The sequence below is a fragment of the Falco peregrinus genome, chromosome 2 (genome assembly GCF_023634155.1).
Source record: "Falco peregrinus isolate bFalPer1 chromosome 2, bFalPer1.pri, whole genome shotgun sequence".
In the NCBI taxonomy this organism is placed as follows: domain Eukaryota; kingdom Metazoa; phylum Chordata; class Aves; order Falconiformes; family Falconidae; genus Falco; species Falco peregrinus.
In genome coordinates, this window is record NC_073722.1 from 89,223,961 (window position 1) to 89,237,133 (window position 13,173).

The window sequence follows — 13,173 nt, forward strand, 5'->3', positions numbered from 1 at the left end:
ATTATATTTTTTCCCCCAACTTTTCACTCTTTAGGTTTCTCTAAAAGAATCAAGATGTAATTAATATTCAGGTATGACTAAAGAGTATTTTTACTTATTAACTTCAGTATAAAATGTTTTAACAGAATGTACAACTGCTGTGCATGAAAATGCCTACTACTGTGAAAAAAAAAAAAGCCTGTTAAAAATTTTACAATATTTTATCATTTTTTATCATTTTTTTAAATCATTCTATGTAAAATACTTGAAGAATTTAGAGGGTCAGTGATTTCAAGGCTCTCCATTATAAGCATAAAAATCTCCAGGGCATTTCAGGGCTGAAAACTTGCTCTTTTGTAGTTGCTCAGCTCCACAGAAAATAAGCTTTTGTTACCAGAAGGGACATACAGATTCCTGGTTAGCCTAAAACATATATAGGAGGCATCTTTTACTAGCATTTATTGATTTCTAAACAAATTTTCTTTCAAACACCCACCATGCATTTGGTGACAAAAGCTTTCTTTGAAAACGCCACAGCAGCCTCAGGGCTGCGAGGAGGGAGGGAAAGGAACAGGCCTAAGGAAACTCATTCAGGCAGCAAACCCTTCTAGAGTAAAGGTGAGATATGATCCTGCAGGCTGCCCTCGATCAGAGCTGCTTCTGAAAAATGGCCACAAATGGCCTTGGCTGGTGTGAACATCACTCAAATGTTGCAGAAAGTTGTCACCCATAGCAGTGATGAAGAGTCAAGCATAAATGGAGGAGAACTGGTGGTATTTTTCAGTGTGCCAGAAAGAAAAGGGAAAAAAATAATATAAATGGGTAGGGTCTCTGCTCTGTACAACAGCCAGTCCAAGACAAAGAATGTATCCTCAGAGCAAACATTTTAACACCCTCCCAAAGGTGTGGACAGACAGTGCAACAAACTGGAAGAAGAAGAGGAACATACGTTTCTTCACATCGTCCTCCCCTGATGGCCTGATTTCTCCTGCATGGAGCTTTAACACTTTATCGCACAGCAGCTCCCTGAGAGCAGCAGCCATTTACAATCACCTCTTCACCTCCCCTATTATATTACAAATTTGCCACATAAACAAAGTGTCCCATGCTGATTCTCAGTGGTAGAAATCTCTCTTAGATGCAGCTTGCTGTCACGGACACTATACTCTGGACATGGCAGTTATCAGGACAATAAGCCTGTCCTCCAAGGCCTTGCTACACATTAATCAACTTCCAACACATACAGAAGGTAGCATTTCTTCCACATGATGTACAGAGGGGATAGCGTATTCATTGCTTCCTCTTTTGTCACAAACGGAGCATCCTCAACAGTGCCCAGTGACAGTGGAATTCCTATATACTGTGCTGGAAGTTTTGAAGTTAAGAGGCAAATCAGAGATCAAAACATAAATTTCCATGAAAAAGCATCTATTCCATAAGGGTACTGAAGTAGGAATAGGGGACAAGGCAAGAGGGAAAATATCTGCTGACTTCCCACCTGTGATTACGCTGTATACCTCACTATCTGGAGAAAACTCTCCAATGCTGAGACAATCAGAGAGCAGAAAAAACCCTCCCTGGTACACTCCAGGATTCAAAAGTCCTGTTACATTCTGCAGTGAGGGTAGCAGCAATGAGTTAAGCACGGTCTTACCTGGATCTGTCCTTTCCCCATTATGCGATCTGTACTCTCTCCATCCTCTTTGGTGAGCTTAGTTTTGTTGTAGCACTTCTCATAGCACAGAATCCGCAGAGTTTGTGAGCCCTCCAGCTCAATCTCAAACTCCTGCAGGGCACCAGGAAAAAGCAATGAATATATTGCGGCAGGACGCTAGTCTCTTAATAATCAGTGTAGTCTCCTTAAAGCTCATCAGGAGGGAGCACTAAAGGACTGACCAAAACCTCCTCTCTAATGGAGCTGGTCCAGAACTAAACTGAAATTGTATTTTGTATGTATAAGTGATCAAATTGGAGACTGAGATGGTTGACCCTTTAGTCAGATTTCACTGAGCATTCAAAGGAACAAACTCGCCCACACTCCTTGTATTTAATTTTGCTCCCTAGCAGGTTTGAGCTGACTATAAAGAGGCAAAATGCCTATAGTTAATTCTTTCCCCTCACAACAAATAAACAAAACCACCTCCTTCTTCAACATTTTCACTTGTGCCTTTAAAAAAATAATCAAACATGCACCTGTTTACATGATAAAATACTGGACAACACTAATTTGTACTACAATGTTTGTTTAACTACAGCTAATCCAAGAAAAAAAAGCTTTTGCAAGCCCTGACAGCCATAAGAACCTGGCATAAAAGTGTTTTCTGAGAGGCAGCATATGCAGCACAAATGCTGAGCATGCAGAAGTTCTTCCATTTGAGGGTTTTCTGCCCATCACGCGTTGACGTTTGGCACACAGAACAAATCACATTAAGAAAAATACAACCCACCTCATTCCAATTGGGCTCCGTGGTGTCTCTGTAAACTCTAGTTTTAGCCTTGTTCACGAAATACCCAAAAGAATCCACTTCTAATGTGCAGTACAAATCTGAGGAGGGGAGACAGGGACAGAAACTTTAAAAAATTTTCTAGAATCTCCTAACCTGCATTAATCGCCTTCAGGGTGTGTCTTCATTTGCATCTTCTTTGTGTTAGTACCAGCAACACTACCCAGCACAAATATCTGGTGTTTCTGAAGAGCTACTAATGAGCTGTAGACATTGCCCCTATTTGTAAGTTATGTTTTAATTGATGTTAGCCAGCACCTGGGAAGCCAGTGGTTCAGCAGGAGGAAGGCTAACAGAAATCATGTGCATCTAGTTCACTCCTTTCCTCCTGAGACTGCACATGCAGCTTAGATAAGAACGGGATCCCCAGCCACATGGCTATGTAAACTTTGCAGCTTTTCCTAGATTATTCTCATCAATGGCTGAGAAGCTTGTTTCTTTCTACAGATGTCCTCTTCACTCTATTTTTTGACCTTTCTTGATCTTTCTGTCAAATCACTCCCCTGAATTTTAACACCTGTTTCTTCACACCAAAAATTCTGGATGTCAGAGCACGCTTCCCATTCTTCCATTGCAAAACCAAATACAGTTGAAAGAATTCGGGATAAGGGCTGACTTTTATCCAAAACCGTTGGGTAATTAGCAAACAGTGCTTAAAAAAACCCCGAAAGACTAGGCCTAAAAAATAATGCTTCGTGCTTGATCCTTGCTCCTGATCTTTCTGCAAGTTAATAGTTAAAATAGCATTAAAAAATTACATTCCCTGAAATTCACACCAATGCCCTGATTTCACTTCTAGTTCCCTAAATCACCTCTCCTCACCATCATCCCCTCCAATCTTAAACCAGTACATGCCCAACTGTCACAGCATCCAAATTATCTACCCCTATCAATACCTCTGTATATTACAGAACTGCAACTCACTTGAACTTTGCTTGAATCCTGTGGCAGAGTGGACAATGACATTCAGGAATCCATAGAGACCTGGGGATTCATCATCTGTACAAAAGACCCAAGGAATTTTGTTACGTTCACAGAGAAGCCAAGAGCGAAAGATAGAGTGATGAGATTGATATTACACGTGTTAATGAGCAGAGGGTAAACGGTCCCTAAAAAGGATGGCAGGAGCATGCAATCTAGCTATTTCAGCAAAAGAGAAGACTGTTCCAGGTTTAGTGTCGGTTTCACCTGTAATGCCTTCTGGCAACATGTGGCTTTTACAATGATTTCTAGGGTCAGCAAGACAGCACGGAAGAAATTCAAAGGAGAAAAAGTAAAATACAGAGGCTAAGTCTATACTAGTAGATTAAATAGTAATTTAGAATGGCCTCTGACACAATTTTGGTCAACTAGTGTTCTTCCAAAGGATCCCCAGGCATAGTTCAAAGGCGTTCCAGGCTAGGACCCCAACAGGCACTTCAATTCCTTGGCATGATGGCTGCATGTAAAGACCATTTAATAGTTACTGAATATATGTTGGAAGATGCCCAGGAATAGCTTACTACTTTAGATGCAACCATATAATTTGGAGCTTGTATTTTTATTGTGGAAGCAAGTAATATTGGGATTACAGATTGTTCTTTTTCCTGCTGCTCTCTTTTTGTACGCTATCATCTACTTCAAGTAAACTACACAGGTTGGGTACATATAGTCTCAGCTTTTGTTTTATAGGAACTCTCAATTTGTAACTCATTACCAGGCTGAAGCCTGTAGCAAAAAGAAACAATAAAAGCAGTTCCAGAAGAAATACACAAAGGCAGGCAGAGGTAGTTTTTCACTGCAGCTGTACCATGTGAAAGCATAAACCAAAAGTCTCACCTTCCTTATTTATAGTGAGGGGAATGTTGTGGACTGTCTGAAGCTTCACACAGGAGTTTGTCAGCATCTGGAGCTCCACCGATGTGAGTGAGAAACTTTTAAAGCCTGCCAAGGAGATTTCAAAGAGGGAGGAATTAAAATTCAAAGCAGAGGCTGGATGCATGCTCCCTCATTCAGGGCATATGTGGGGTAGCTGCTCCCTAGGCAATGCTCAGCAACAGCACCATGGTGCTCAGGTCTGTACTGCTGCTGCAGCCCAGCTCTATTGAGGGCATACTTAGTTACTCTTCAGAGTAAAAAGACTCAGGATGGTTCACAGGAAAGAAGGGGAGCTCTTATTTTCTCACAAAGCCAAAAAGCACCCATGCCTAAAAAAGTAAGTTTCTTTGGACTGGAGCTAGGTAAAAGAGTGTAAGTGTTCCCTCTACCTGGAACTGTGCAGAGCTCTGACCTCTAGGATAAATGGGAGAATCTCTCCACACATTTCCTACACGTTGCTGTAAGCAAAAGTCCCCCAGACAGGCTCAGATATGCAGAGATGGAAGACATCCATGTTGTGCTGTGGATTTTAATGCACATCTTTTTTTGGCATCCTGATCCTCTGGACTCCTGCTCTCTAATAAGACCACGGTGTTTCTACCAGCGCCCAGCTGAGGGACACTCACATTTCTTCTGCTGTTCCCGGATGTTCTCCCTCCATTCTGCCCTTTCATAGTCCGAAGAAATGAGGAACGTGTAACTCTAGCCAGGAAAACAGAAGAAAATGGGGTATGCATTAGTCTGACCGACCACTGAGAGCAGGCCTGCCTGCCTTCCACCCTCCTCCAGTGGAAATTGTTGGATATACTGCCCTTCTAGCATTCCTGCCAGCTGCCCTACATCACAGCTTTGTCAGTGACAGGCAGGACTCGGGTAACGTGCCTTCCCAGCAATGTGCCAGTGGTACCGACACGGACTCCTGCAGTCAGAGCTTTCACAGAGTTCCACCCTGCAAACAGCAGCTGCATCAACTGGCAGCATGAGGTCCCATGGCAGCAGCTCTGGGCTATTGCTCACAACAGTTGCACCAGGAAACCCAAAAGCCTCCAACACAGGACCAGACACTGATGCAAGCTGAGGAAGCAGGGACTAGCTTGTGGATTTTCACTGAGTAGTAACAGGACCTTGTGGGATTCCTTTGCCATGTGCATGGAAAGGCCACAGCGACAGGTTACAGCACTGCCAGAGCAGAGGATACTTCTAGCTTGCTGAGCATCCCGCTGCGCTAAAGGAGATTGTTCACAACCATTCAGCATCCCTGGTGCCAAGCGCAGCCTGCAGTCCTAGGGAGACAGCCCTGAGCGCGCTAAGCCTTGAACTTGAAGGGGAACCTGGAAGGCAGCTGCTGCAGAGCTTTATCTTAGGTGAAAAGACCCATTCCTATTGCTCTGCCAGGGCAAGTGCTGAGCTAGGGGATTAATTTCTAATGTTGTTTTTTAAATGTCAGTGTTGCACACAAATTAGTCATAGCCTTACAAGATGTTGTCAAAACCTTTTGTATAGCAAGGATTAGGTGTGTGCTGCTTGGAAAGTGCTTTCAGGCCAGATAGCAGAGGGCATGAAGACCTTGTACAACAGCATATACAGACACACACCCCCCCTTGACCTCTGCCTTTTACACTGAGGGACCAGAAGAGCCACTCACCTTGCCATTGCGATTGTGTACCCGGAAGGCCATGTTGGGAGACATCAACAGTAGGAGGGATTCCTGCTCTGAGAGCTTCTTTTTCAACCTCTCAATGACCTTGCTGCCTTTATTGGCCCTCTGAAGGGTAGGAGAGAGGGAGACAGAGGGCACAGGTCATTCTCCAACATCTGCGCCCATTTACACTGACAGACATTTTAAGATCCACAGTCTCTTCCCTCTGTGAGTAGTCAAATGGCCCCAGGCAGGAGAAATGCTGTCCACAGGATCCACAGGGCTCCCAGCTGCTCAGGAAGATGCTACCTGCAGTTATCTCTACAGTCAGACCTGGCTCCGTTCCCCAATTCCAGCTGCCCTAGATGAAGGTGCAGAGGTGTGTGACCACTGCCCCAGCTACACCCTGTACTCCTGTTCCAGAGGCTGCAGTAGTATCATGTCACTGCGCAGCCATAGCACTGCCAGGTCCCCCACAAGCATTCTTGACCAAGGAGGCTGCAAGGAACTTCTCTAGAAGCTGCCCAGAACTCTCCCACTCACCACCCGCTGATCCATTTTCAACAGAGGTCAACTAAACCCAAGGTTCTTCTTAGATAAAACCCAATCCCAAACCCAGCCATGTATATTACTTGGCACTGATGCGCCAAAGCGTGTATCTTGACACCTGCGTCTTGTGAATAAGAAGCTTCCACATGGTGTTCCTCCTAATATCTTACTTTTCCCAGGAAGCCCTCTTTGAAAGCCTGACAGGACAGAGAGGCAGAAGCATGTTCTTTTAGGCACAGGGGATGGTCTTCTCACGGTACAAGCAATGTTACTCATATCCTGTTCTACATGCCAGTAGGCTTTCAGTTTTCAAACTTATTTCTCTTTTGGGTTCTAGGAAGGTTTGGAGTCTAACCTCTGAGAAAACGTCTTGCAAGCAAAGAGAAGCCTGGGCCAGAGACACCATATCTATGTCAGACCGCCCAGTCAGCACAATTAGTGTTCTCCATGCATTTGCTGGTGCTTTGACACCAGTGAAGTCAGAAAGAGCTTCAATAGAATAACTGAGCCTGCCAAAATTCAGAAGTACGTGGCTTCTGACCAAAATCACTTGCAGGATCATGCTTTAATGGCCTGAAATCGGGATGCCACACTCCCAGTCCTCCTTGTGTCCACAGCGTAAGAGCCCTATGCTCCACATGGATGCTCAGGGACAGCAGTCACAGGTGGCTCCATGCAACAAGAGAAGCTACTGGGTACAACTACAGCGTCTTTTTGTTTCTACCTGCTCACAGGACACCACCATTCAAGCCACACACTAGGACGAGCAATGACAGGCTACAGAGCATCTAGATATCACTGAGAAGAGAGCAGCACCACAAGTCTCTGCTGTGCAGTCTGTTTCAGCATAGTCCCCCTGCTGTGCAGCTCTGGGAATACCGCTTCTGTCAGCACCTCACCTCAGCAGAGACACCGAGTCCATACTTGGCATGGAGTGCTCAACTCCTTTTACCTTTTCACGCTGGATGTCATTCTTGATCTGGGATATCTTGATTTTCATGGCATCCAGTTCCTCATCCGGCACCAGTGGGATATTGGGCACTGCTTCAGACTCATCCACCATTTGGAAACTAAGGTCAGTGAGTGGGATGTACCATTTGCAGTCATATTGCTGGCTTTTTCTGAAAGACAGAAGGTCCAAACCTTTTACTATTACTGGTGTTTGGCAGCACCCACTCCCCCTTCCCACAAGTTCTTCACCAATATAGTGCATAAGATACACAAATGGGCACAACTTGACTGTGACTCCCATGCGGAAAAAGCCTAGTAAAGGGCTGCTTTCCAACAAAAACGCCTAGAAGGCCAGTACAGCACATAACAAGACAACTTGGTTTTTGTTAGTTCTTTTCACCCAAAGAAAAAACAACATTTTTTTGCAAACCCTTCCCATGCTGTGTGCTCTCCCTTTGAAGCCTCTGTGGAGGTGAAGTTCAAAAGCCATGTTATGCCTCTGACCTGGCTGCTACCTATGATCTAAAGCCAGGTCTCTCCTGCCTGAGCTAGGAGGGGCAAGTGAGCCAATACATAAATCCCTGTGTAATCCAACCAGAAGAGAAAAACTACAGCTCATAACTGCTGCTCTCCAGTGATTTCCCCAGGATAACCAGTTCATTTTTTTTTAATATTTCATGTGATTTTTTTTTTTCCTCTCCACCCCTCCTGTCAGAAATATCCACTTTGGGGAACGTCCCGCTCTTTTGAAGGTTCATTCCTCACAAGCATGTGCTTCCCCAGGGGCAGCAATAACTTTTTGCTTGAGGAAGGCAAGAAGATGAGAGGGGTCGCCCAGAGCAGAACATTCACCAGATGAAAAGAAGCCCTGTTTGAGGCAGGTGTGTTGGTAAAGGTTTCTCCCCTCTCATTTGTGAAAAATGCCAACAAAACTGCTCGTATAGTTGCACTTCAGGGTTGACACATAGTCTGCTTATTGTACCTTTTCCATTTTTCTGCAAAACTGTTAACTGACTGTAGCTGAAAGGCCAAAATTCACCTTAGCAACAAAAGAAAGTGAAGAATGTCACCTATTAAAACAATGGGCATTAGAAAAATGAATGGCATTTGCCCAGAATACCAGCAGCTACAGCACATCCTGTTTTCCTAGGAAGGCTCGGGGCAGGAAGAGGAGGAATTAACCTTTCCTGAAAGATCAGGGCTTGGCCAAAATCTCATATAATAGCCAGTACTATCTTGCTGATCATTCTTTGTCTTTACATCTTGTGGATTATGGTTACAAGGTCTGGAGTATTCATATTCAATTAAAATTGCTGGCTAAACCCATGACTCTGCTGCAGCTGAGGTGCAAAGCACATAGTCCAGTAAGAAAACCTCACCCTCCAATCTGCTTCTTGAGTTTGGCACACAGGAACAGATCAGTAAAAAGAAAGACATGACGTAGCTTACGAGCCCCCTCAACCAGCTCCACCATGAAACTGTCCTTCAGCAGCTGCCGGTGCTGGTGAAAAAACAGAAAAAAACGTTTTAGTTAGTGCAATATGAGCCCCAGATTTGGCACTGGGGCAATGCATTCCTTAGACATGACTCCTACCAGAGCTAATTGAGTAAATTGGTCTAATTCAGAAAAAAGACTATTAAATGTTCCTTGCTGTAAGCTCTGCTCCCTGCTGCTGCCCTCTCTTCCAGGGGCAGAAATGGCCATGTGTCTCCTTTATTATCTGGTTCTGGGTCAGGCTTCAGGCTTCTGTCTATCACCTGTTCCTGACGAATGTAATTTATTGTGAGTCATTGCCCAGCTTCTGCATACCCAAGGGCCAGAATCACTGACAGCACATCATCCTCTCAAAAACCAGCAGAGAGCAGCAAACACCACTTTTCTCAGGAGTCACTTACCCAGCCACTGAATTCAGCTTAAACTACTCCACCAGGGAGAAAGAGTGAACGCCTCCACTCCCCATTCACAACAGTAGTTTGTCAACCTTAACAGCTGAATGCCATTGCTCCTTCTTTATTACAAGTGCTAAGTGGTAATTCCTGAACAAAATGTGTATCTAGCTAAATTCTCAGTAGTCCCTTATCAGCCTGTGTTTAAAAAGGACCATCCGGATATGCCCCCACTCCACATCTACTTAAATCTCTTATATATATATATATATATATATATATATTATACAAACATTCCCCAAACCTAGAAGACGCAAAGAAGCTGCACAACCCTAATGTCTTTATTCCTGTTTCTGGTTCCAGGGAGCTTTACAACTTCCTAAATAAGAGCCACACATTGGCAGGCAGAAGCATTGCTTTCTAATTCCCTTATGAGGGCTCCAGAGTTGAAAAAAAGGTTGGAACACTGGCACTGAGACAAATGGCTGTATGCTGTTACCAGTGTCCAAGCCAGGAGTTTCAAGCCCTGCTCTATGCCCAGGCCTTCTGCTCTGATGTCATGATCAACAGGACTCTGAGTGCACATCTGGAATAGGTATCTCCCACTAATTTTCAAACAGAAGCCGGGGTATTCGACCTGGGACAAATTTTATTCCCACCCCTATGTATAATTGTCAGTGCTGCCTTGCTGCACAGCCAGTACAAACAGGAACTATCAGCTTCTGCACACATGCTGTGGTATGCTAAGGTATGTTACATATACTGTATATACCTAGACAGGACCATGGCTGGGGATAGGAGAAATCTGCTAACATTGCCCAGTGCTAACCAGCACTCCCTGCTGTCTCACTGTTAGCTTTCTGCAGGCCCACCCTTACACTTGTCAGCACCACTCGCTCCCAGCCTGCAGTATCTCTGTGATCCCCACACTGGGAAATGCATACATGGAAACTGTCCATTTCCAAGAAGCAGCTGTGCTCAGCTATGCAGCTGCATGCAACAGGAAAGTAGTTAACCTGAGCAAGGTCAGGACATCCAAACCAGAACTGATGCCTCAGTTTCTGAGGTTATGCCCCGTGGGTTTTGTTTGCTGCGTGACTTAACAAGCCCTGAACACATTTACTGCAGAGGGTGTGGGAGTGCAAACCCCCACGCTGCCTCTCCTTCCGCCTACCATTCTTCCCATCTTGGCTCTCCAAAATGAAAACAAACCACATCAGTCCTGAGCCCAGCAGGCATCATGGCAAGGAACACAAGGTAGAGAAATTCCCTTGCAGACGTAATTCTTGTTTCCACACTGTCCTACAGCACCCTAAACTTCCTGACATGGACTATGAGTCTGCATTTTCCCGTCTGCAGCTGTGCTAGCACCACAGCTAGCTTTTAAAGCACACAGAGCAGTGTCAGCATCTCACCTTGGTGCTGCCTTCCATTACACAAAGATCCTGGAAATCTGTGAGCAGCAGAAAAAGCTGCACCTTTCCCATACTGACAGGAAGCAAGGTTGCTTCTTAGCAGACTGTTGCACCATCTCTGAGCAGGAGTCTGCGGAGATCTGGTATCCAGCAGTGATTCAGGCTCAGAAAGGCCTGTACATATGTTAATGTTTATTTTTAGGTGGGCGTGATCCTCCTGGCTTCTTCTCAGTGGTTTTGGAGAGAACGCCTGCCTGCATTAATGTCTCTGTTGCTGATGTGCACTTGTGCATGCCTCCCCCTCCTGCCTGGCAAACAAACCCCAGGTAGGAAACTAGAAACACTGAGCTTTAAAACTAAATAAATAAAGGGGGAGGAATGTTGTCAGCAGCAAAAACACTCTCCACAGTTGCAAGGAATTTCATTTGGGACTAATAATGAAGCAGGGAGAGATATTTTCTGAACAAGCCAAAACCCTGATCTCAGGTTTCTAGATCTGATGCATATTAATTACGCTGCAAATCAGCTCAGCTCCTCTGGGGCAATGAGAATAGCTGTTTGTTGCCAGCTCAACCTCTGCTCATTGTTCGTAGGTGTAAAGATGTTCTCACAGCTCACTCACCTCTGCTACCCAGCAGGATGCAGCACTGTCCCTTCCCTACCCAGCAGGGATACAGCACAGTCCTGACCTGACCTTCTGCCCCACTCTGCCAGGCACTGGCAGTGTGTGGGGTCAGCCAAGACCCCAGCCCAGCACCCTGCTGAGGGTTCCCAGCTGAAAAATACCCCAGGCTAGTCCAGAGCACAGACTCAGCCCCCATCCTGGGAAGATGTTACTAGTGGCAGAGACAGGCCAACAACACGGCCAGCAATGTGTTTCTTCACAGGCAATGGAGGGCATAGCCTCACGAGAGCTGTTGGAAGACTGTGAAGGACTATGGCTCAGCCCTAGATCATCTACCCTTGTTTTGGCAGTATTCCAGTACCATCATCAAGACCAGAGCATTTTGAAGACACATGTGTCCTCAAGTGAAAGGGAAGCCCATACAGAGGCACCACTGACTGGAAATCTTTGTTTAGGTTAGGCCTCCACGAAGAAAAGAAGAGCCCATCAGTACTCCCTGCAGCAAGGCTACAGTCCTCCTCACATGGCCTGCCTGGTCCAACCAGGTCACCTCTTCTCCTGCTTTCCCAAGTTGCACCTGACCTGCTGCTGCACAGTCCTTGGCTGCCACCATCCAAGCAGACTTCCTCCAAGCAGCCATGCTCTCTGTCCCACATCTCCCCAAAACCCAAGCAGAAAGTTCAGACATACAATGCCAAAACAGGGGTATGATCTTCATACAGCCCATCTGGGACTGAGGTGCCACTCATTTGCACTGAGTTTATTTTGGTTAGCGCTCCTGAGTACAAATTACCCTGACTGACATGGCACACTGCTACCATGAGGCAAAAAGTCTTTGGCAACATGATCTCCCAGAAGGAGAGCTGGGTGGGAAGAAGACAAGGCTGTATTTCCTAAGCTTGACTGGAACAGAAGAGGTAAAAGGGATGTAATCCAGTCATCCACTCAGAAGAAAACACTGAGCTTCCCAGATGTTTCACTCTTCCTATCTTCTTGCTCATAAGCTAGTTGGGAAGGTCTCCCTTCAGCAAGCAGCAGGGGTAAACTGCCACAAAAGCAACCAAGTACCTGGGGAGGAGAGGACAGGAAAAAACATTTGTGGATCAAGTCAGGAAATCTCTCCTCAGAGGGCTGTGAAGCTTGATGTTAGGTCTACCAGCTTCTCCTAGAAAATAGGACTTTCATTAGGGCTGGGCACAACAGGCATGCCCCAGGCTGCTCAGCATCAGCGGTGCAGAGGAGGAGCACTTCCAGCAAAGGGTCACATCCTTTGCTGCAAATGATTCATCTTGCCAGGCGAGTTCAGCAGGTCAGAGGGAAACAATAAAAGGATTTCCCAACTGGCTTACCAGATCCCTGCCAAATCCCACAGTGAGGGAGCACAGGGCACCTTCCCAGACCTCCCAACATGAGTCAGCCCATCCTATGTCACCCTGGGGGAGCCAGCAGCCCCCTCAGACAGGACTCGTGCTGGTCAGATGCCCTTGTCACCTCAATTCCATAGGTCCTCTCTAGCACTTTAGGAACCAAAGCCAGCTTTGGTCAACTCCTCCCAGCCAGGGTTAGCAATAGCTATTCCTTTGGTAGTACCCAGTTAAACAGTGTCTCCTGAAACATGAGGTCTTTTGCCTGGGTGATCTTGCTGTGCATGATATACAATATCCTACATGTGTGAAACCAGCTCTCTACCTTGTCTCCAAAGTAACTCTTTTTGCTAGGACTACCAAAGGTGCTAAAGGTTTCCTAAAATACCCTGAAATGACACCT

The 13,173-nt window shown here is 45.5% G+C and overlaps 1 protein-coding gene across 2 annotated transcripts in view; it reads right to left on the minus strand.

Moving 5' to 3' along the window:
- BCR (BCR activator of RhoGEF and GTPase) overlaps nucleotides 1-13,173 on the minus strand; it is a 102,306-nt gene that overhangs the window by 15,866 nt on the left and 73,267 nt on the right. For both annotated transcript variants that reach the window (XM_005233251.3, XM_055796180.1), the window contains 8 exons: nucleotides 8,859-8,980; nucleotides 7,481-7,649; nucleotides 5,986-6,105; nucleotides 4,967-5,042; nucleotides 4,302-4,406; nucleotides 3,408-3,482; nucleotides 2,427-2,524; nucleotides 1,634-1,765 (listed from right to left, as the gene is read on the minus strand). In XM_005233251.3, the coding sequence (XP_005233308.1) occupies nucleotides 1,634-1,765; nucleotides 2,427-2,524; nucleotides 3,408-3,482; nucleotides 4,302-4,406; nucleotides 4,967-5,042; nucleotides 5,986-6,105; nucleotides 7,481-7,649; nucleotides 8,859-8,980 (897 nt within the window). The remainder of the gene's footprint in view (nucleotides 1-1,633; nucleotides 1,766-2,426; nucleotides 2,525-3,407; nucleotides 3,483-4,301; nucleotides 4,407-4,966; nucleotides 5,043-5,985; nucleotides 6,106-7,480; nucleotides 7,650-8,858; nucleotides 8,981-13,173) is intronic.